The 24,507-nt window shown below is 49.5% G+C and overlaps 1 protein-coding gene across 7 annotated transcripts in view; it reads right to left on the bottom strand.

Annotated features, from left to right (window-relative positions):
* Positions 1–1,214: 1,214 nt before the first annotated feature.
* Positions 1,215–24,507, bottom strand: part of ARHGEF10 (Rho guanine nucleotide exchange factor 10) — a 96,826-nt gene continuing 73,533 nt past the window's right edge. For all 7 annotated transcript variants that reach the window (XM_047772236.1, XM_047772231.1, XM_047772234.1 and 4 more), the window contains 8 exons: positions 23,612–23,733; positions 22,860–22,946; positions 21,466–21,686; positions 20,540–20,697; positions 18,569–18,711; positions 11,831–12,005; positions 5,719–5,841; positions 1,215–2,958 (listed from right to left, as the gene is read on the bottom strand). In XM_047772236.1, coding sequence (XP_047628192.1) covers positions 2,477–2,958; positions 5,719–5,841; positions 11,831–12,005; positions 18,569–18,711; positions 20,540–20,697; positions 21,466–21,686; positions 22,860–22,946; positions 23,612–23,733 — 1,511 coding nt within the window. In that variant the 3' untranslated portion in view covers positions 1,215–2,476. The remainder of the gene's footprint in view (positions 2,959–5,718; positions 5,842–11,830; positions 12,006–18,568; positions 18,712–20,539; positions 20,698–21,465; positions 21,687–22,859; positions 22,947–23,611; positions 23,734–24,507) is intronic.

Raw genomic sequence — 24,507 nt, 5'->3', positions numbered from 1 at the left:
CACTGTGAGCGTTGTCTGTAACTCTGCGTGGCACTCATAAAACATCCTTGGGAGGTGCCTGGGTTGCGCCTCCCGAGGGGTTTGGGAATTACCTGTCACTGCACAGAGCTGTCATGCCCAGGGGTGAGGGGAAGACCACAATTAACAGGGCACAGGACCCAGAGCCACTCAGCTCCCACCCTCTTCACCTACCACTCCCCCAACTCCCTGATGGGGACCGTACTATACACGGAGCTAGCTTTCTCCTGAACAAATCAGCTGACCTCCAGGAAGACGATCACCTGCTGAGCCCAGCAGTCCGCTTGGGAGAGGTGTGCGCTGACCCATGGTCAGAGCCCTGAGGCGACTAACAGCTCACACACTAGGCACACGGCAGACCAGACACCCAGGGATACTCTACAGGATGTTAGGAGCCACGAGAAAGCACTGCTGGAAGCTGCTGACAAGTTAAAGTGCTAGCTTCTTTATGTGACAGTTCACAGTATCTCCAAACGCTCTCTGCACACAAGTTCTCTGTGAGAGGGAACTCTTCAGGAGCTGACCTCTAAGTTTGTACTTTGAGAAGGAAGAGTGTCACATTTTAATGGAAAGATAAGAATTGAGTGATATTGAAAGCCTTACCACACAGCTGGGAAGTAAAACCCAGTGAAGTGACAGATGGACAGCACGTGACAGCAAGACTTTTCTAAATATGTTATCAATATTGCAATGGGAATGGAAATCTCAATTGGCACCATTTTAATTTTTTTACTTATTTAAGGTATAAGAAAACGTGGTAGTTGTCAGTTGAGTTTTTTGAGGTATTGATGAAGATCACACAAGCTTTGTGTGTCAAAGTTTAAGTGAAAGGCATAGCCAAGGACTTCTGTTTTATCTGATCACTTAAAACACCGAGAAACTATACTTCTTTAATCAGGGCAAACGGTACGGAGCTTTAGTCTTACTTTACATACTTCTCTTTCTGTTAAATTCATTCACCTCATGACACCACTCAAAATAAAAACTGGCAGGTGTGTGCATCTCTAGAGGGTTTCTTGGCACCAACTTCAGATTCAAAGGGTTCTTTTACACGTATGTTGTACCATCTCTGGAATCTACGTGTTATCTCCCAAACCAGCAACTAGGGGTGCCACCCTGGCTAGGACCATCAGGACGCCCCCTGAACATAACTGCCCTTTTGTGTCTTACAGGACAAAAGGCAACTCAGAATGCTGTATTTTTAAATAAAAAACACTTTATTTATGAAATAAGATAGCAGCTAACAGTTTAAGAAAGCCTGGGGAGATGTTACTTTCACATGGGGTACATCTGCACCTTGGACAATATTTGGTTAAGTCATAAAATTAGCATCTTTAGTCACCTGTAAAGTGCTGAGAAACTTCTCTCAGATAAATGCCTGCATTAGTTTTCCTGACCTTCCAGTAAGTTGAACATGGATACGTGATACACGTGCAGCACAAAGAACTCATGGATAAATATGGGCTACTCACACATGACAACCGCAGAGGCAAACCCGCGCATCTGCAGAAGAGGCGCAAAGTTCCAGGTCATGCCACCAAGGGCCACCTTGCTCATGGCTGCCACCAGCAAGGCGCCCAACATGACGGCACTGTGTGTGTGTCCTTCAGGACATACATTCAGAGCCAGAAGCATTCCTGGTCAACAGGTGCAAAAACAGCAGAAAGGACCAACAGAGACACCTCCATGGGTCTCAAGACACTAAAACACACCTGTCTCTAAGGTGATATTAATGCTGTTTAATGTGGGAATGGACAGGTATTTTGGCATTGACACTTGAGTCTAAGTGTTGATAGGAATTGAGCATTTTGGTTCAAAGCAAACATTATTTGTGAAATGTTATAGACAATATATTGACTAAAACTCTGTTAATTCTTTTAATAGAAAAATGCAATATAAAAATACTACTTTGTTAAAAATATACAATACACGCATTATACCACTTTGGAAAACCCAGCTCACCTCAGAAAGCAAGTAACACCACCTGGATTGGTATATATATGACCCGGCTTTCTTCATTGTTATAAATTCTATCCTGGAGTTAAAAGATAGACAATATAAATAAAAGTTGTGAATCTGAATCAAGTATAATTACTTGAGAACTGTTAATAACCTGTCCACTACTGAACATGCCATTGCCAGAGTTCTGGGTTTGGAGGCTCCAGGTAACAGGACAGGAGAGGTCCAGATGCTGTGTCTATTAAGGACCACAAGGCCAGAGGGGCACCATTCTGGGGACTTCCGCTCACTCATCGAGGTATCCACTCCCCCCTCTGCCGCCGCCCCCACCACAGGCGTCCATATTCAGCTCTGCAGAGTGGGGAGGAGGACAGGGCTGGCAGGAGATGCCCCCTTGATGATATTGCACATTTCTGCCCCACAGATGATTGGTCATTGACCCCAACCAGTATAGACACCTTGGGTGGCCAAAAGGCCATCCCCGACCACTGCTCTGGACTCACACGTTCAGCAGGGGGATCTGCCAGACCATGACAGTGGAGGTCATCTCCTCCGGCCGCTGCTGCCTGGCCTTCCTGCTCATCCGCCGGTGGCCCTGGCCCCCACAGGCCACCAACACGGAGCTGGCCTTCGCCCTCCTGGCCCGCCGCCCACGGCTGGGTGCAATGCTCGTGTGCCGTAGGAGGTCCTGGACGAAGCTCTCCTCTGGCCGGGGCTCGAGAGGGCCGGAGCCCAGGGACCCAGAAGAGGAGGAGGAGTCGCTGGCGTGGGGCCCGGGGCCTGGCGAAGCCCCCAGCCACACAGCGTCCGGGCTGCTCTGGCTCGGGCAGGGGGCTGCATCCCTCTGGTCTTCATCCTGAGGGTCGGCATCAGGGGGCGGGGTGTCCCTGGGCTTGTCCTTGTCTGCCTTGGGGGCAGCGGCAGCCACGACCAGGAACTTGACGGGCCCGCTGTGTGCATGGTAGGAGACCAGGCCTCGTCCTGAAAGAGGACAGGGCTCAGTGGGGTGTGCACATCAGGCAGGACCAGAGAGGAGCCCAACACTCCATCCACAACCCTAGAACCCACACAAGACAGTGCCAAGAACAGCTTCCAGATCCTGCTCCTTCGCAGTTTTAGTTCATTCCAAGAACACTCTCAAAACCATGCTCGGTAACACAACCCCTGGCTTTTCATCAGCAGCACCCAGTTCTGACACTCGCATCATCCTTTTAAAGTGAGAAAAAGGCCATTCTCCTGTTCTCTGCATAAAGGCCTTCTCACCTGCTCTAAGATAATATACTTAGGAAAATCCTTCCTACATCTTGATTTAAAAGAATGAAATGCCTGGGAGTTCCCATTGTGGCTCAGTGGGTTAGGAACCCGACTAATATCCATGAGGATGTGGGTTCGATCCCTGGCCTCGATCAGTGGGTTAAGGATCTGGTGTTGCCATGAGCTGTGGTGTAGGTTGTGGATGTGGCTCAGATCCCACATCGCTATGGCTGTGGTATAGGCCGGCAGCTGTAGTTCTGATTCAACTCCTAGCCTGGAAACTTCCATATGCCACAGGTGCAGCTCTAAAAAGCAAAAAGTAAAAAATAAATAGGAGTTCCTGTTGTGGTGCGGCGGAAATGAATCCTACTAGGAACCATGAGGTTGCGGGTTCCATCCCTAACCTCGATCAGTGGGTTAAGGATCCAGTGTTGCCGTGACCTGCAGTGTAGGTCACAGACATGGCTCAGATCTGGCATTGCTGTGGCTCTGGCATAGGCCAGCAGCAACAGCTCCAATTAGACCCTTAGCCTAGGAACCTCCATATGCCATGGGTGTGGCCCTAAAAAGACAAAAAATAAATTAAAAAAATAAATGAAATGCCTGAAAGATGTCAATTTGAGGAATAAGATCACTAAAACTCCAGTAGCTTCCTGCCATTCTTTATTACCAAAAGGTTCTGTGGTTTAGAATAAGTTAGTCCTATGGTATTAATTAAAATGAAGACTTTTCAGTTTACAGGTGATTGAACTGAATCTTAAAATCATCATCAGAAACTCCCTAGAGGTCTCTTTATGAAAAGCAGAGCCCAGGACACCCTAACTCCAAATGTCAGTGGGAGTGGATGTCCATTCTTTAAGCACCTCGCAGGTGATATAACAAGTAAGGGGAGTTTACATCCTTTCCACCAACAACATAAGGCGGGACATGCCCCAGGGGCCCCCCTCCCCCCTCCCGGGCTGAGGCATACTCCTCAGCAAGCAGAAGGGCAAGTCAAGAACCCTCCCAGCGGGTGCTGGGGGCACATGGAGGGTGAGGACGCCCAGACGCGGGGATGGAGGTGACCACCTGGTGAGCCTGAGCCTGTGCTTCCTACACTCCGGGGACCCCAAGCCCGACAGACGTCCAAAGGGACCTGTGTGCGACCAAGCCCTGCATGTGACACACAACTGGAAACAGCTAAATACCCACCACACCTCACATGGGCGACAAAGCCACACCACACAGCGGTGAACTGTGTGAGCCACAGTCACATGACCAAGGATGCACCTTGGAAATAACATTGAAACAAAGCACTGCAGAGGAACATGATGAAAAATGGTCTTTTAAGGTACAAATCGCCAGAACTAGAGAGAATAAAATCAGTGGTCCGGTAATGTGAGATGAGCCTTGGCAGGAGAAAGGTTATGTCTGGCTGTGGTGGAGGGGTGCCCACTCCTGCCTTTTTATCACTGAAAATGATGTATTCATCACATGTAGCTGCTGTGGGTATAACAGGTAGACCACAGGAGAACAGAAGTTACGAAATGAATAAACAAAATTGGAATTCCACAATCCTAGCAGGCGGAAGACGACAAAACATGGGTTTATCGCAACCACCAAGCTGCCTGCAGGAGACCCTTAAGGCCTCATGACAGCAGGAAGGCGTGTCTGCAGTCACAGTGAATATTCCAGTGCTGACAGAAGGAAGAGACTTAGAAAAAAGGTCTTTATCAACATCTGGGTGAGTTCCCTACAAATATTTTTCTCTGAGTTATTACACAATCAACATAAAATTTAAGACCTTGGTTTTACTTAACTTGCAGTATTAAGATTTTCCTGTATCATTCAAAGCTCTCTGCAACCATCATTTCCACTGGCTATGTTACATTCTAAAGCGGCTGCACCACCATTGCTTCAATATCTCCCCTACCCCTAATTTTGGACCTTCAACTTGTTTCCTGTTCTTTTGGCATTATGCTTTGTTCATAGATTTGGCAGCTTCTCAACAGATGCCTGAACTGGAAACCCTGACTCCTGACACATGAGAGTTTCAAGACTCATGGTCCTTAATGCCAAACTGCTTTCCAAAAAGGCTGTGCCCACTTGAACTCCTCCCAAATGTGCTAAGAAGCACAGCTGAGCTTTCTCTGATACTGGGCTTCCTTCTGTGCAAAACCTAAAAAGCATCCTTTTTTTTTTTTTTTTTTTAGCAAAACTGTGTATCGTGATAGAAACTCACAGGTGGCCAAAAATTATCATGAAAACACATTTTAGGGACAAGACTCTGCCTAGGCCATGATGTGAAAAAGAGGAAAACAAAAGTACGAATTGAACAAATTAACAGACACAAACTTCATAGCACAGAGGGGGCAGGGAAGAAACAGCCCAAATAATTTACACTGTCTAACAACTCCTGGGATGACTTGGCTGGACACAGACCCACACGCTTAAAGGGTGTACAGGACAGAGGCTGGGGAGGTGTGGGCGCATGGTTGGTGTACTCACCGGTCACCTTGGGGATGCCCTGCAGACGAGGAACGGGCAGGGCCACCACAACGCCCAGGCTGGTGCCCACCATCAGCAAGCCATGGCAGACAAGTAGGCTGGTCACTGACAGCCGCTGGTGCCCTGGATGGAGAGATAGGAGAGGCTTGCACCCCTTGGCCTGGCCTCTGCAGCAGCACAGGCTGGAGCAGGGCTCCGGAACTGCCCAACTCACCAGAGCACTACCAGACTGGCAGATGTCACCGGGGCCCTGGGCATACTGGGGAGAGACAGGGGGCATCCTGGCTGTACTCCCGCCGGATGGGCAGCTATGAACCTGGGACACTGCTAAGCACTGCTGGGCAGCACTTCCAGGGCCAAGCAAAACCCCAAACCATTCAAGAAACTATCCATTTCCTGCCAGGGCCACACACACACCCCTCACACGGCAGCCCTGCCAGCAGAGCCCACCTGGACAGGTACAAGGAGACTAGGATAGCTCCCCTCGCAGCCCGTGCTCAGCAACACAGCCCATGCAGGAGCAGGGAGGGGACTGCGCCAGGAACGGGAAGGGACCACATCATTCAGGCTCTGGGAAACACTGATAGAAAACACTAGAGCCCAAGGGCCTCCAAAGCTCTGGGCTATTTGCTCTGCTTTATTTTCCAGCCAAGGCTCTAGGGCCCAGAGAGGCTGACCAGGCTGACAAGGGGAGGAAGTAGGAGTGAAAGAAAGAGCAGAGCTTCACCCCAGGTGCCCATCTCTGGTGACTGTCAGGAGTGATCCGGGCTGTACAGAATCTCACTGCAGCTCCGACACCACCCACAGCAGCGTGGCCCCCCAAAAGGAGCTGTAGACCACTCCTGGTGTCTCTGCTCAGTGCTGAACTCAAGAGCAGAGGGGAGCGATTCAGTCCCCTCCTGAGAAGGAGCAAAGAACACTGAACAACAACTGGATTCTTCTGTTCCCTAGAGATGGGTCATTTCCAGTATCTCTGTATAGGACCGGAATTTCATCTTAGATAAAAAGCATGAGAAGAAATGCTTTCATGCCAAAGCCAAAGGCTGGCTAGCATGTCCACAAAAGTCATTCTACGATTAGGTAATGGAAAAAAAAAAAAAAAACCCACACCAAAACAACAGCTACAAAAACTAAAGACCTAGTTTTATTTCTAAATATGAAATATTTCTTTTAAAAAGCTAATGTTCTAAGTTCCCAGGAATTCTGAACATGTGCCCGTGGGAGCAGCTGGCTGTAGAGACACCTCGGAGCTGTGTGTCAGTCTCCACGTGCTCCAGGAGCTGTCATTTCCAAAAGCCAGTGAGACATGCAGAGGTGGTTTAGATACACGGCGCTGGGCATGGCTCTCAGCCTTGTTATCCAGAGGCGGGTGGTCCTGTCCTGGGCAGCCCTTTGGAGGTGAGCCTGGGGGCCAGGCCATGTCCCCATAACACAGGTGCGGCTTCCAGAGCATCAGTGCTCACTCAAGGCCAAGTGTTCTAACACTTCCACGTGACCGCTCATATACAGAGAGCAAGTCTGCAGATCCGACCCCCACCCCCCCGCCCCCAGCCTGGGTAAAGCTTTGGTGGAAGAGATGGAAGCAGCTGGGGGAGGTGACAGTGGGACCTGGCTTGCTGCTCCGTGTGCTGTGTCATTTCACTGCTGCACAGGGTGGTGGACTTCTTTGCATTTGAATACCGTACTTTTCAACGTTGACGAAAACGGGCCACAGCAGACCTGACCCAAGTGGTCAACGTCATGACAGTGGGGTGGACGGAGGACACAGATGTGATCTTCCTCTTGCAGCCACTTTAGAAGCCACTGTCCTGGAAGGAACTTAGAAACGGCAGTGGGACGATCCTGTGGTCCTAAATGTGACTATATGTCCTCTTTAATACACAAAAGTACTGGGAACAGTACTAACAAGCAGACTCTCTCCACATGCTCTCAGGGCTGGATTGAGAGGTTGGCTGTGGGTTTTTCTACAACGTGATTCCACCCACACTCTCATTTAGGTTCCAAGTCCTGCACATAAGTGAAAACTGCACCAGTAAATTGCTTTGTAATTTATTCAATCATCCTGAAATATTTTGGTTTGGGAAACTGTGAGTTTCATTTAATTCTTCTTCAAAAAAGGAATTTATGAGTTAGATTTTCTTTCACAGAGAATCTGTAATTTTAAAAATATTGTTAGGGCTATTAAAGAAGCATTTAAAATACTTTCAATTTACCACTTGGCTTTAAAGAAAACTAAAAAGGGGAAAATGGGAAATTTTTTTTTTGCTAATGTCTCTTCTGCTGGTACTTCCTCTTGGAAATGTTGATGTGCTTGGTGGTATCACATATTTCTCTGAGGTTCTTCGTTTTTCTTCATCTTTTTTACCTTTGGTTTTTGGGTTCAAGTTCAGTAGTTTTTTTTTTTTTTTTTTTTTGTCTTTTTAAGGCTGCACTTGCGGGATATGGAGGTTCCCAGGCTAGGGGTAGAATCAGAGTTGCAGCTAGCTGGCCTATGCCACAGCCACAGCCACAGCAACAGGATCCAAGCAGAGTCTGCGACCTATACCACATCTCACGGCAACGCCGAATCCTTAATCCACTGAGCAAGGCCAGGGATCAAACAGGTGTCCTCGTGGATACTGGTTGGGTTTGTTTCCGCTGAGCCACAATGGGAACTCCAAGGTTACATTTTTATATCGCAAACAGAGCCTCGTAAAATATGTTAAGTATTTCCAACCACTAACAAAAACATTAAACAGGTTTTACTTTCAAATTATGAAGGATAAAACTTTACCACTTATTTTCATTCAGAAATTCGTTTTGAAAAGTAATCTCATCCTCTTCAGGAATTTTTCCACTTCTTTGCCTGTAAATAGCATATTAGGAACATCTGACTTTTCGCCCTGCTGCAGCTTTTACATCTGTGTTATGTTATATGTGGTAAAAATCTGAGAAACTTTCTCTGGTCTTTGTAAAGAAGTTCCTCTCTTCAGAAGTGGATCTTTCCAAAGAGAAAGCACAAAACAGTTCAAAGGCAGAGAAAGGGGCCCTGTGCGGTGTTGGGACGGGGGAAGTCATCGTCAGGGGGCGGGGAGGGGGGAAGGTTATGAAACATTTCAAAAATGGGGAAAACTCTCTCCACATGGGAAAGACCAAGAGGAATACTCTGGGTGGTGGGAGGAGCCCCTGAAGGACCCCCAAACTTCCACTAAATCATAGCACAAGTGGAGGAAGTTGGAAAACCGCAATAGCCGTTCTTCTTTGCAACTGGTTGGAGAGGATTCAGAATTGACTAAGAGCCCAAGCTCTGCAGGTGTGGTTTGTTCCATTTCCAAAGTAGCCTAGGGCTCACCTCTAATTTCACACGTGAAAGTTTAACTGACTAGTACTTCGAAAGGTGGTGATTTTCCCATTCAGGAGGATCATAAATAATCAAGAGCCCTGTCCAAGCTGCTGAATCCCCTTATGAAGTGGTTGACGGTATTTAGAAAAATTACACTGAGGTTTTTTTTGGTTTTTTTTTTTGTTTTTTTTAATAGAAAAACTTGGCGCCTTCCTTTGGTTACGTCACCCCTGGAAGGCAATGCAGTCACTGGAGGGACGTGAAACGGCTCATCTGTCAGGAGGTCTCAGCACTTTTCCATAAAAACATCCTGCCTCAACTGTCCTGGACAAGGAGGGAAACAGGGCTTCCTGACACAGTTCCTACTGACTCGTGACCGGGGCCGGGGTGCGGGAAACTCCTCTGCCCCATGTCCAGCACCCTCCTTGTGGCTGAGGTTGACCAACTGCATGTGTGCTGATCCATGGTGTCCCTACCACTGCGTGGCTGTCACATCTGATGTGGTTCAGGGCAAAGAGCTGAGCAGATGGGCTTGGAACTGGTCTCCAAACAGAAGAGAAGGAACCGAGGTCACACAGTCAGAGGCCCCCGGGAGGCAGAGCAAGACCCCAGGGGACTGAACAGATTTCATCAATTTCACTGCAGAAAAAGATGTGAGTTACAGGATAATAATTTTTTTAAATTTTGTTTTTCTGGCTTGAGAAGTCTTCCTCTCTAGAACATCCTGGAATTTTACATTCCAGTGAAAGCAATAAAGGACACTTTTACATATTGCTGGTATGTGCACGTAACAAAATCCACTTGGCAAGTGCAGGAACACAGGTCTGGAAGGAGGCTCTATGTATGCGTGTCCAGGATGGCAGTAGCTCCATGACCTGGACTCCCTGCTCTCGTCTCAGGTGTCTGAGCGTAAGACAGGCCCCTGGGACACTGGCCTGAGGGGCAGACGCTTCTAAGGAGGAGGAAGGGTGCCTGTCCCCAGATAAGAAAACATCAGAAACCAGACCATCGAGGGATGGACCAACAGCAACTGGGAGGGAGGATCCCACACGGGGTTGGGGGCAAACTTCCCCTTCTCCAACAGGGCCCAGGAGGGTGCGCCCAACGTGGGTGAGGAAGGAACAGCCATGCGGTGGAGAGCAGTTTCTAAAAAGCCCCACGGCAGGGCAGGTGGGTGCAACCAGTGGGTTCCGGAAGGGACCTGGGGGAGGAGGGAGGGGCAGCCAGGCAGGGGCCTCTGGGGGCTCAGAGGCATCTTTACTGCAGCACCAACATCACCTCCTCCCATGGGTGTGGATGGACCTCTGAGCACAGGCCTCCCTGGAGAAAGGGCTGTGCTTGGGCATCTAAAAATCTGGACAAGTTTCATCCCAACAACTACAACCCAGCTTCAAACACATTCCCTCAGCCTGTGCTGGTCCCACAGCAAAGTGCTGGAAGTTGTGAACCACTGTCTTTTCCTAAATAGGTGAGGCTCCATTTCCTCACTGAACAAAGATACCTGGTTGTTTTAAACTGCTTTGTGCAGAGCCAGCCCGAGGGGTTAAATCCTTCTGCTTGCATGCACACTCACGCATCAGCTCCTAGTCTGTCCTCGGCCTTAGCAGGGCCTGGAACCAGCAGGCAGCTCCCTGGCCTCCCCCTCCCATCCCTCCTCCCCCTCCACCCCCTCCCCCTCCCATCCCTCTCCAGCATGTCTGATATGCTCTTCTCGCCAACCCTTCCCTTCTGAACCCTGTCCCTCATCACTCCCCAAAGGACAAACTCCCAAACTGACCCCCCTGACCTCTGGCCCACCTGCCAGACCCTGAGCTCCAGCTTCCTGCTGGGTCTGTGCTCAGCAGCACCAGATGGATGCACCATTTCCCTCAACCCCCTCTGTGTCTCGGTCTGTTCCCAATTTTGCGCTCTTCTGAGGATCCCAGTGCACCCCCACCACCTCTCAGGCACACTCAGCACTGCAGCCCACTTCCTTAGTGCCTGCTCTCTCCCTGCCGCCTCTAGCCAGGCCTGGACCACACCAGGCTCCCCTGCCCCACCCCCGACACAGACACTCTTCCCAGGACTCAGCCTGGAGCCACACACCTGCTCAAACCACCACCGACTTCCTTCAGCCCGGCCACCTGTGCTCATGCGCACTCCCCACAGGCTGACACGTGCCAGCTAATATGTACACATGCCATACACAGGCTTATATGCCAGCCACAGGCCAACACACACCGGCTACATGCATATACAGAACAAAGGCATGATCATCACAACAGGTACATGCATGTAGGTATTGGCTAGATGCCTCTACATACCAGCCACGTGGCTATGCACTAGCCACACACACACACCCACCAGGTACAGGCTTAGAGACCTAGGTGCATGTTCATACACACCAGGCCATGCATATACACACTAGCTACACACGTGCATACACCTGCAACATGCTTACATACGCTAGCCACGTGCTCATACACACCAAGCCCACGTGTATCCATATACACACCAGGCACACATGTGTGCACACACACACATGCACACACCTCTCCTGCACCCACCTCTGCTCCTTGGCTGGTTTTACTCCCCTGTTGGGAAACACCCTTCCCACGGAGGTGGGGGGAATTGCTGATGGAATCCAGCGGAGCTGCCCTGTGACCCCCCCAGCAAGACTCCTCCTCTCTGCTCTTCAACTTCAGGTCTGTGTCCCCCTGCTTCACCCCCGTGCAAACATCCTCAGGGTCACCGGACACGTCCTGAGCCCTGGCCCTGGGGGAAGCGGGCAGAGGGGAACAGGAGCCCCACCTGGCAGCATGTGGTGGACGGGAGTGGCGATGTTGATGTCCTGGAGATGCTTGAGCGTCTCTGTGTGGAAAAGGCGGAGCGTGGACCCTGAGGTGAAGGCGACCCAGATCCCCACACCGGCGATGGCCATGTGCGAGACCACCATGCCCTCCTCCTGGTGGGCCTCCAGCTGACTCTGTGGAGACCAAGGAGAGAGTTATGGCCGGGCTTTGGGATGCACGGAGCTTCACCCCATGTCCATCAGCTGTGGCAGACCCACCCTTTGCACTGCTCCTTAAACCTCAAGCAGTGCCTGGTCCTGCCCATGTGGTGTCCAGCCAGTGCCATATGTCCCCTGCCTTCATCCATCCCCAGCAAAGGCTCTGTCACCCAGACCCTTGGATGCTGACCTGTGCGCCCAGACTCATGCAGACCCACCAGTGCCCCTAAACCTGAGCAGGAACAAGGGTGCATGCCCGCCGACTGCGAAACCTGTGGAGCTCAGGGTCTCCTCGATACTGAGCTGTACCACCCTTGCTTTGTTCCCAGTGGCCACCTGCTGCTTCTCTGTCTGACCCTCACTGCCCCACTGTCCCTCCGGACAACCCTGCTCCACAGGGACCCAAGAGGCAGAACTATGACAGGCTGGTGCTGGGCAGCTGTATTCACTGTATTCACTGCCTCTCAGGGATTGGAGAGGCCGAGCTCACCCATCCCTGTACACCCACCCTCACGGAAAGAGTTCGCCAGGTAAATCTTCATGCTCACCCATGCCGTGCGGCAGTCCCTGAGCTAGACTGAACGTAGACAGTGAACCACTGATTTTAGTCGGACAGGAGACTCCACGTCCACCAGCATCACAGCTCATTTCAACTGAAGATTGCATGGGGACAGAGGGGCATTCCAGGCCCCTGCACGGGGAAAGGAGGGCATCCTGGGCCCCTAAACCAGGATGGGTGGGCATCCTGGGCCCCTGCACAGGGGGTGCAGAGCCGGGGATGGGGAGGGGTGCAGGGTCAGCCTGAAGTCAGGAAGCTGGCAGGATCGTCATCCCAGGGGGAAGGGGGCACCACCACATGCCCATCCCAGAGCCGACTGCACCATCCCAGGAGGGAACAGGGAAATCCAGAAAAGACAAGGACCTGCTCTCTTGGGCCCAGCCCTGGCCATGCAGGGCAGGCAGTACTTGAGCCCTTGGCACCTCCGGTGTGTGTGTGTGTGAACATGTGCATTGGGTTCTCTCAAGTACATGCATGTGATCGGAAATGCTGGGTCACGTAGTGATTCCATGCTTCACTTTCTGAGGAAGGGCAGGCTCTCCTTCAAGGGCTGCCACGTGTCCCATCCCCCAGCAAGGCTGCAGCCTTGACCCCACACCCTCTCCTGTGCCTGTTAACATCCTTCTCCTACTTTTGTGGTCCTAGAGGGTGAGGTGGGATCTCACGGTCGTGTGGGTTTGCGTTTTTCTAAGGACTAATGATGCTGCAAATCCCTCCAGGTATGCAAGGGCCAACTGCATATCTCCTCTGGAGAAACCTCTGTTCAGATCCCTGGTCCCTTTTTTAAGTGGGCTACTCTTATTGTTGAGCTGCAAGTTATATAAACTGTTACATATTCTTGGCAGATTTGTAAATATTTTTTGCCATTCTGTGGGGTGTCTTTACACTTTATTGATAGCTTTCTTTGAAGCACACAAGGTCTTAATTTTTATAAAGATAAATTTATCTGTTTTTCCCCCTTGGTTGCTTCCACTTTAGGCGTCAGATCCAAAGTCACAAAGATTTACTCTCAGGTTTTCCTGTAGGGTTAGTTTTAGCTCTTACACTTAGGTTTAATCCATTTTACACACCCCCTTTTTTTCCCCTTTCAGGGCTGCACCCAAGGCATATGGAGGTTCCCAGATTAGGGGTCAAATGGGAGCTGCAGGTGCCGGCCTACTCCACAGCCACAGCAAGGCAGGATCCAAGCCGCATCTGCAACCTACACCACGGCTCACAGCAAAACTGGATCCTTAACCCCCTGAGCAAGGTCAGGGATCCAACCCACACCCTCACAGAGACAATGTTGGGTTCTTAACCCACTGAGCCACAATGGGAACTCTCATTTTACTCCACTTGTGTGTGTGGTGTTAGGTAAAGGATCCAGCTTCACCCTCTTGCGTGTGGATGTACAGCTGTTCCAGAGCTGTCTGTTAAAGATGATTCTTTCTCCACAAATCGTTTTGGCGCCTTTGTTGACAGTGAATTGACCATGGACAGGTGGCTTTATTTTTGGGCTGGCAATTCTGCCCCATCGGTCTGTCTGCCTGTCCCTGTGCCAGCACCACACTGTCTCCACTACTGCAGCTGCAAAGCAAAATCTGAAATTAGGAAGTGGGAGTCCCCCAATTGTTCTTTTTCAAGACCGTTTTGGCGACTGTGGGTCCCTTGAACTTCCATGTGAATTCTAGGATCTGCTTGTCAAGTTTTTTTTTTTTTTTTTTTTTTTTTTTAAAAAAGGCCATTGGGACTTGAATGGGGTCATGTTAAATCTGCAGATCAATTTGGGATGATTTCCACCTGGACAATCTTGTCATTTCCCACCCATAAACATGGCTATCTTCTCATTTATTTAGGTCTCCCTGAATTTCTTTCAATTGTCTTGTAGTTGTCAGTATATAAATCTTACACTTTTGTTAAATTGATTTCTGTCTTGTTCTTTTCGATGTCATTATAAATGAAGGGTTTTTTTTGGACATGCCCGCAGCACGGGGAAGTTCCTAGGCCAAAGATAAAACCCACATCACAGTAGCGACAAAGCTGCTCCAGTGATAATGCCAGATCCTTCTTAACCTGCTGCGCCACAGGGAATTCCAAGTTGTTGTTTTTTTAATTTCTTCCTCAGATTGTTTGCTGCTGAAATGTGCAGAAATTAAAGATTTTTGTGTACTGAACTTGTTTATGACTTCTAACATTTTCTGTGGATTTGTTAGGATTTTCCGCATAAAGATCATGTCATTTGCAAATGGAGAGGATTTTACTTCTTCCTTTCAACCCGGATCCCCTTCCGCTCCTTTTTCTTGCCCCCCTGCTCAGGCCAGAACCTCCAGAATGATGAATGAAGTAACGAGTGGGCAACCTCAACATTCCTCATCTCAGTGGGAAGCTTTCCATCTCACCAAGGAGTGTACTCAGCCACCAGCCTGTCCCAGAGGCCCTTTGTGAGGCTGAGGGAGAGGTCACCTTCTGTTCTCAGTTTTCTGAGCACTTTTTATCACCAGAGGGTGATGGATTTTGTCCAATTCATTTTGTACATCAATTTGGGATGATCATTTTGTGGGTTTTCCCCTTGGTTCTGTTAATGTGGCGTATCACATTGATGTTGTTACACTGAGCTGTCCCTGTGTTCCGGAACGAATCCCACTCGGTCATGGTAGCATAACCCTTATGCTGTGGAATTTGGTTTGGTAGCATTCTGCTGAGAATTTTTTGCATCAATATTCATAAGGATGCTGGTTTGTATCTGTCTGTGATGGGAATATCTTTGCTTGCCTTTGGTATCAGGGTAATGCTAGCATTACAGAAAGAAAAAGTATCCCCTACTTTTAAATGTTTTAGAAGAATTTGAGACGGATTGGTGTTCATCTTTACACGTTTGGAAGAACTCACCCGTGAAACCTTCTGGTCCTGGGCTTTTCTTGTGGGGAGGTTTTTGATTACTGATCCAATATCCTTTCTCGCTTTGGAGATTCAGATTTCCGGCTTCTTCACAATTCCGTCTCGGCAGTTTGTACCTTTCTACCAACCTGTCCATTTCATCCAGGTCATCTCATCTCATCTGCCAGCATATAACTGTCATGGTTCTCCTTAGCAATCCTGTTTATTTCTCTAAGATTGGTAAAAGTCCCTGCCTTCCTTCTTGATTTTAGTAATTTGAGTCCTTTCTTTTCCTGGTCAGTCTTATCGGATTATTCTTTTTTCTTTTTGTCTTTTTGGGGCCACACCCACGGCATATGGAAGTTCCCAGACTAGGGGTTGAGTTGGAGCTGGAGCTGCCAGCCTACACCACAGCCACAGCAACGCAGGATCCAAGCCTTGTCTGCAACCTACACCGCAGTTCACGGAAATGCCAGATCCTTAACCCACTGAAGTGAGGCCACGGATTGAACCCACATCTTCACAGACACCATGTCAGGTTTTTAACCCGCTGAGTCACAACAGGAACCCCCCAGGGGATATTTCCTGCCTTGTCAGGGGCACTGGACTTCTCGAACATTCCCTCTGTATTCCTGTGAGGCCACCCTCTCCCAGGGTTCCCCCTTCCTCTGCTATTTCTAGTCAGATGCCCTCACACTCCCCTTTCTCTTCATACCCTTAATGCCAAACTTCCATGTGCCATGGGTGCAGCCCTGAATAGACCAAAAAAAAAGAAAAATGTCACAGCACATTAGAGAAACACTGGTGCTACTTGAGCACAAAGGCACTGGCTCTGCCAGCTGCTGATCATTCCACGATTACTGCTGACACCTCCTTTGGAAGAAGCCAGGAAGTCATGGTTTACTGGTCCTCAACCTGCTGCCTTTTTTTTTTTTGTCTTTTGTCTTTTGTCTTTTGTCCTTTTCAGCTGCACCGGCAGCATATGGAAGTTCCCAGGCTATGGGTCAAATCAGAGCTACAGCTGCCGCCTACACCACAGCCACAGCAATGCCAGATCTGAGCCATGTCTGCGACCTACACCACAGCTCACAGCAACGCTGGATCCTTAACCCACTGAGTGAGGCCAGGGGTCGAACCTGCAACCTCACGGTTCCTAGTCAGATTTGTTTCTGCTGCTCCACGACGGGAACTCCCTCAACCCACTTCCAATTAAGCAGGTTGGGTCCACCCACTCACTGCTCTGTGCTGGGTTAATTCAGTTATGGCCATTAACCCACCTTCCTCTCCCTTCAGCCTGGCAGGTCACTTGCCCCCTAAGTATGAGCCCCCAGAGGGTGGAGCTTGAGCCCTCTAGGACAGTCTGCCTCGCTGTCCTCGGCCTTCACAACTGGCTGCTTTTGCTCACAGAAGTACCCCCAGCTGCATACCTCCAGGGCCTGCAGCGTCCACCTTAAGTTCTCCCAATCCACCCTTCCAATGCGGAGTGGAATTTTCCTCACGGGGCTCTGGACTAACCTTCCCAGTGCGTCTTCAGTCTCCAATCTCGCCCCCTTTACGCCTCAAAAAACCCTTTGAGAAGACAGATTTCATCACATCTGTTCCATATTTAAATCCTTCTATGGCCCCCACCACACACAGCATGGTGGTGAGCAGATCACACGCAAATCTGCTCCAAGAAACCAAGCCAAGCGCGACTGCCTCCGCGATCGCGGTCACGGTGGCAGGCTGCGCCAGCACAGCCCAGATGGGCCCCCCATGAGCTGGGAGGTGTCCACGGCCTCCCCTGAGCGCTTAAAGGAACAGAGGCCACAAGACAGTGACCACAGAGGACTCCAAGCTCCTCTGCAGCAGGTAGATGACCCCATGCCCCACATGCTCAGACTCACCCAGTTTCCAGGCAAAATTCTCAAGGAACTGCTTTGTCATCGGGCAGGGAGTTCCCATTGTGGCTCAGCAGTAACAAACCTGACTAGCATCCATGAGGACACAGGTTCCATCCTTGGCCTCTCAGTGGGTTAAGGATCTGGCATTGCCATGAGCTGTGGTGTGTGGTGTAGGTCACAGATGAGGCTCAGATCCTGTGTTGTGTGGCTATGGTGTAGGCCAGTAGCTATAGCTCTGATTTGACCCCTAGCCTGGGAACTTCCATAGGCCACAGGTGTGGCCTTAAAAAGACAAAAAAAAAAAAAATTGATACATACAACACTTACTGGGTGGGAAAAAAAAAAAAAAAAGGTTCTAAAACTTTACTAGGAGTTCCTGTAATGGCTCAGTGGTTAACAAATCCAACTAGGAACCATGAGGTTGCGGGTTAGATCCCTGGCCTCACTCAGTGGGTTAAGGACCTGGCATTGCCGTGACCTGTGGTGTAGGTCTCAGATGCAGCTCGGATCTGGCGTTGCTATGGCTCTGGTACAGGCTGGCAGCTGTAGCTCCAATTAGACCCCTAGCCTGGGAACCTCCATAGGCTGCAGGCACAGCCCTAGAAAAAGACCAAAAAAAAATAAAACTTTCCTAAGTTGATCATATTCTTTATCATGGCAACTTCTAGGTATATGATACATCTGGAAAGTGGCTCTCACTGCAAAGTGACATCCATTCTACTGTTTGTATCTTGTGAGTCTGTGGCTTTATATGTTTTAACATTCCTACCTCCAGAATATCTAGAAGGGGAAAGGGTTGGAGCCTGAAAGACATCTCTGGTTCTTCCAGACCATGCCTGTTGTCTCATTATCTCTACTGAATGACCCATTTATCGTACTGACTTGAAACACCTTTTCCATCCAACACTAATTTTCCACATGTCCTTGAAGACTCACTCTTACGTTCACACTGAACAGGTTTTTTTTGGTTTTGTTTTTTTTTTAAGGTAACGTTTGTATCAATTAGCAGGTAAACAATGGACAATTATTCCATGGATGTGGCTAGAAAACGATTGTGGGATTTTTGAGTTAATCCTTCTTTCTAAGCCATTAGGAGGGATTTGCTTTGAGCACAGGCCACAGTCAAGATGCTGCCTGAGCTCCCCACCTTCGAGAGGTGTTCCTTGACCCTCAGCCCGGGAACTTGGCTGGACTAGCTCTGAGGGCTTTTCCACACTGCACAGTCACTTTAAATGGCTCACCTCTACAGTATGAGTCTCCACGCTGATCACAGAGACTTGACCTCCGCAGGCCGCCCACAGCGCGTCTTCCATCACTAGTAGACTTCGAACTGGCAGGACGCCCAATTTCACCACTGTTTGAGGTTCAGAATTCCAGGAGCCATCTTAAGAGAAAATATTTTGTTTTAATTGAGTTCACATTGGGTTTCTCCAAAGAAGACACACAGATGGCCAATAAGTACATTAATTATTATAGATATGCAAATCAAAACCACAGTGAGATGTCACCTCACACCTGTCCGAATGGCCACCATCAAAAGACAAGAAATCACAGGCATTGCTAAGGACGTGGAGAAAAGGAAACCCTTATGCCCTGTTGGTGGGAATGAAAATCAGTGCAGCCACTATGGAAAAAGCCTGGAGTTTCCTCAAAAAATGAAAAACAGAACTACCCTATGATCCAGCAATTCCACTCCAGGGTATTTATCCAAAGAAAATAAAAACACTAATTTGAAATGATACACGCACCCCAACGTTCATAGCAGCCTTATTTAACAAGAGCTAAGACACGGAAGCAACCTAAGCCATCGATGAATGAATGGATATTGAAAATGTGATGTATATATACATACACACACAATGGAATATTACTCAGCCATAAAAAAGAATGAAATCTTGCCATTTGTGACAGCATGGATGAAGCTTGAGACCATGATGCTAAGTGGAATAAGTCAAACAGAGAAAGACAAATTCTCACTTGTATGTGGAATCTAAAAAAGCCAAAATCATAGAAACAGCAGAATGGTGGCTGCCAGGAGCTACAGTGGGGAAATGGGGAGATGGTGGGAAAGTATAAACTTCAGTTATAAGATGAAGTTCTGAGGAGCGAGCACAGCACTGTGACCAAAGGTAACAACAGATATCTGGATCTGATGCCTGACAGTGGTTGAGAGTGAGTCTTACATGTGCTCACAACAAAAAAGCAATGGTGAGTATGTGACGTGATGCAGGTGGGGGCCAGCAGAGGGTGGTGATCATTTTGCAATGTGTGTGTACCAAATCAATATATCACACATCTTAACCTCACATAACATTACGTGTCAATTTTATCTCAATCATTCTGGGGAAAAAAAATAAAGGTTTACCTTCCCCCAATTAAATAAATAAAGCCTGAGTAAATTCATAGCACTGGAAGAAATGGCCATAACTATCCCAAATCAAGTTGGTGGCTTACTAGACCGGATAGAAATTAGGGTAATTTCAAACTTTCAAACAGTTAATAATTGCCATGAAATTTAATCTCTGCCAGAGCAGAGGAAAAAACAACTTGAGTGAGCAAGCCTCGCCACTAAAGCAGGAAAGGTCACAGAGAAGAGGAACTCAGAGAAGCTCACATAAATCTGCACAAACGTGTGTTTAACTCTAAACACACGTCATGTCCTCCAGGAGAGCAAGGTTTCCTCCCTGAGGTGACCCCCCAAACCTGCCTTAAGGAAGTTGCTGCAAATCACCAGCCTCAGGGCTCCCTGTGCCCCCTCCAGGAAGCTCCCCCCAACCCCGGGAGTCGCAGGCTCCTCCCAGGGCTCCTCAGCACCCAGCTCCCAGCTAGCCCAGCCCTACATCTGGGTCTATTTGTTTATATCCCTCGGGTGACCAGCCTGGGGTGGCCTGAACTAAGCTGAAGGTTACTTCTCCCTGGATGAGACAACGGCCCAGGCCGGGAACCAGGGAGCAGGGCTGGCATGGACGGGTGACAGCCACTCCACACAGAAGGGCCTCACGTGAGGGCAGGACAGCACTGGGGAACAGCTGTGGGAAAGGCCTGAGGACCACGGGAGCCAGCAGGGCACTGGCTGAACACAGCTTGCAGTGTGATGGGCAGATGGCATTCTGGTTTCCGTCCTCCCTAATGGGTCACATGTGCCTCATGGGGGACGAGAGGCACCATCCAGAGCGCAAGGCCCCCACCCCAGATGCCCACAGGACACTGGCCTTCTGCTTTGGTGTAGACAGCCACAGCCCCGCTGACCAGGCCGGCGTACAGGTTCTGAGGTGTGCAGGCCAAGCTCAGGACTGTGGACTTGTCAGGAGCGAAGAAGTGTTGCAGCCGCACCTTCTTGGAGCCTTGGCTGCTCTTGTAAATGGAAATGCTGTGGAAGAAGGAGAGAGGGAGCCACAGTCACTGCCAGCCTCCCGGCCCTCCCCTCTCCTTCCAGAACTACTCAGCTGTTTTAAAGAACAAGACCGGAGTTCCCTTGGTGGCTCAGTGGTTAACGAATCCGACTAGAAATAATGAGGTTGTGAGCTTGATCCCTGGCCTCGCTCAGTGGGTTAAGGATCCGGCATTGCTGTGAGCTGTGGTGTAGGTCGCAGACGTGGCGGTGGCTCTGGCGTAGGCCGGCGGCTACAGCTCTGATTAGACCCCTAGCCTGGAAACCTCCATTTGCCATGGGTGCTGCACTAAAAAGACAAAAAAATAAAATAAAGACCAAGACCACTACCACTGTGATCTCCTTTTCTTTTAAAAGAGAAGACCTAGGCTATTTAAAAACAAAAACAAAAAAAGCCTGGTCCTCCCTACAAATCTAGGAACATCACATCTTAGGCCTCCTTTCAACTCCGACAATGCCCAGTGTCAGCACAACAGAGCATGGCTCTGTTTTATTCCAAAGTGTAAGAGGGACACACATTGAAAGCACCAACAAGAACGGAGCACGTCCATGCTGGGCAGACCAGAACTTTCCCTGTCAAGGTCAACTTCTCGTGGGGTTGCTCAGAGGACTTCCAGGGGCCTCGTTCACTGGCCCTGCTTGTATCACATAAACCCTGACTCGGTGGTCAGGGAGGCACCTCCAGCCGGGCTCCCACCACCTCCCACTAACAAAGCCGCTGGGCCGTTGATGTGGTGATGGACCCACCTTCCCTCCTCCGTCCCCAAGCAGACAGCAGGGACACCCAGTACTCGACCCGCCGTGGCCTCGGGCTCGGGGGCGCTAGGCTCCCGGGGCCTCTCCTCAGCGGGCGCATATACCATGCACAGGACACGGGACTCCACATTGAAGCACTCGATGACTTTGGGGTGGGAATTTTGGAAGGAGACGATGGCGATCTGACCCATCTGGCTGGTACAGCTGCCAATCTGGATGAGATACAAGAGATGAGAAGGGCTCTGGGACTCCCACCCAGGGGACACCGGACACAGTGGGGGAACAGGCTTTCTCTGGGGAACCAGCTTCCATGGGGGAAAACCTGCTCACAGAGCCTAGCTCCCTTTGCAACAGGTTCATTAGGTTACTCTGCATTTTAGTAATGAGGGCAGTTTTGTTTTCTGAAAAGTCACATTATGTCCTTTAAGAGACACACACCTGGCACCACAGGATGGCAAAGGCCTATCCATGCACAAATCAGAGTCTGGAAAGCAGATGGTATCTCTTTTTTTAAAAAACAAAAAACAAAAACCTCTTTTTGTGTGTGTGTGTGTGTGTGTGCATGTGTGCATGAGCACTACTCACAACCTAACAACGAAAGACATGACACACCTTGAAATTCAATCTGCATCACTTTATTTTGCCTGTACCACAGCATGCAGAAGTTCCCAGGCCAGGGACTGAACCCACATGGCAGCAGTGACAACACCAGACCCTTAACCCACTAAGCCACCAGGGAACTCCCTGAACAAATTAATTTCAACTGCTAAGTTTCCAGTGTAAAAAGCAAGAATGGGAGTTCCCATCATGGCCCAGTAGAAATGAATCTGACTAGGAACTATGAGGGTGCTGGTTCAATCCCTGGCCTCACTCAGTGGGTTAAGGATCTGGCATTGCCATGAGCTGTGGTATATGTCACAGACGCGGCTCAGATCTGACGTTGCTATGGCTGAGGTGTAGGTCAGCAGCTGTAGCTCCGACTGGACCCCTAGCTTGAGGCTCCATATGCCTCAAGCGAGGCCCTAAAAAGCAAAAAAAGAAAAAAGAAGAAAAAGAGGCGAGCATGGTCTTAGAAGGGGAAAAAAAATATCCTGTACAATTTAACTGCTCAAATGGAAAAAAAAATATTTAAATGATTCCATCAGTTAAGTTCGTTGTTTTTAGACTGAATTTAATATGGTAGGGTTTTAGAGGAAAAAGAAGAGAGAAACATTTTAATTCCTTAGAATTCTACATCTTTTCCAAAAGCAGTCAGCTCCCTTTCCTGCTTCATAAACACAATATTAACCATCTATGGGAACGTTCCACCCTGTGGTTTCTCATCACGTGAGCCATGGCTATCGATTCTTGACGAACTGCATTGAAACCAGACAAAGGCATCTCACCCACAGGAAACCATGAGCCGTGGAGGACGAGTCTGGCTGATTCTCATGACTCAGGTAAGGCTCGGGGTTATACACAGCACATTCGATCTGAAGGAGAACAAAACCAAGGGCCCAAATGAACACGGGACCAGGAGGAGCCAGAAAGCCCGTCTTACACAGATGACAGGTTCTGACGTAAACCACAGCAGCTCCAAGAACTAAGAGGGGAGGATCAATAGGTGAGTCTCAGAAATCCGCTTTTTAGAGGCAAACACCTAAGGAGCCATTGTCTGCAGTGCGATGCTCCTCGGATCCCAGGGCCCCGTGGACGTAAATGCAGGGAGCCAGTCCCCAGTGGGGTGGGCTCTGCCAAAGGCTGAAGGGGGTATAGGTCTGGCTGAGACCAGGAGTGAGTAGTAACCATGTCTTTCCTGCTGATCAGCGTGTGACACAACCATGAGCCCCTGCAGTGCATGCGGGGACGTTACCAAAATGCCCCTGGAGATGGGCTTTGCAACAGCCAAGAGCAGGCACTGCACTTCCCAACCAGAAGGCCTCCGATAGCAACCCACGCACTTGGAGGCTGAGTGCCACCCAGCAAGGGTACGGACCTGACACAGCTGAGCCGCAGTGCCTAGCACGCGGGGTGCTTCGGCAAGGGGAGCCCAGCATTGGCTCCAGCTTCAAACCACAACACTCTTAAGTGACTTGGAAACCAACCAGCCCTGGGGAGGGGTGCCCCTTCCTGGCCTGTCGGCCCACCAGCCAATCACCTTGAACTCCTGCTGCTTGGCCACTGTCACTGGCATATGTCCCACGAGGAGGGGGTGTCTCTCCTTCTTAATCTGATTCCCATCGTCTTCCACGCAGAACCAGCCCAGGTGGTTGTCCTCCTCTGTGATCACACCCGAGAAAAGGGAACAGAGGTCGGTCGGCAACGTCAACAGATGCGGGGACAGGAGGTCCGGGCACCCTGCTTAGTATAAGACTGGAGAACTAGGCTTTTACTCCTGGAAAACAGCACAGCCACTCCTTAGAGGTGTGGCGGCACATGGCTGCTCTGCCTGGGGAGCACTGGCCCCATTCAGAAGACGCCCGTCCAGATGTCTGGGAACCGGCACTCCCCGAACCACTTGGGTCCATTTTCCTTGATCTTTTTCCCAAAGCAACTGAGATGTTTAGATTCAAATACTAGCGACAGAGTGAGAATTTTTTTTTTTTTTATCTTTTTAGGGCCTCACCCTCGGCATATAGAAGTTCCCAGGCTAGTGGTTAAATTGGAGCTGTAGCTACAGTCATAGCAACGTACTCTCCGAGCCGTATCTGTGACCTATACCACAGTTAACAGCAATTAACCCACTGATTGAGGCCAGGGATAGAACCCATGTCCTCATGGATCCTAGTTGGGTTCATTACCACTGAGCCACTGTGGGAACTCCCAGAGTGAGAACTTTTTTAACATGGCATCAACACCTTGGGATACAAAAGTACCACAATATGAAGAAATATTTACTGCAAAGCAAGTTGTCCATCTCAGTTTTGAACATGTGATGCATCTGAAGGTAAAAGGGAGCTTATCTTCAGGGGCTGGGCTGCTTGCTCATTCACGGAGACTGAACCTGGCCTCACAAACCATGAAATTACTTGAGGATCAAGAAAGGAGCCCCGC

Source organism: Phacochoerus africanus, chromosome 3, assembly GCF_016906955.1.
Source record: "Phacochoerus africanus isolate WHEZ1 chromosome 3, ROS_Pafr_v1, whole genome shotgun sequence".
Classification (NCBI taxonomy): domain Eukaryota; kingdom Metazoa; phylum Chordata; class Mammalia; order Artiodactyla; family Suidae; genus Phacochoerus; species Phacochoerus africanus.
This window is presented reverse-complemented; position numbering and strand designations above follow the sequence as displayed.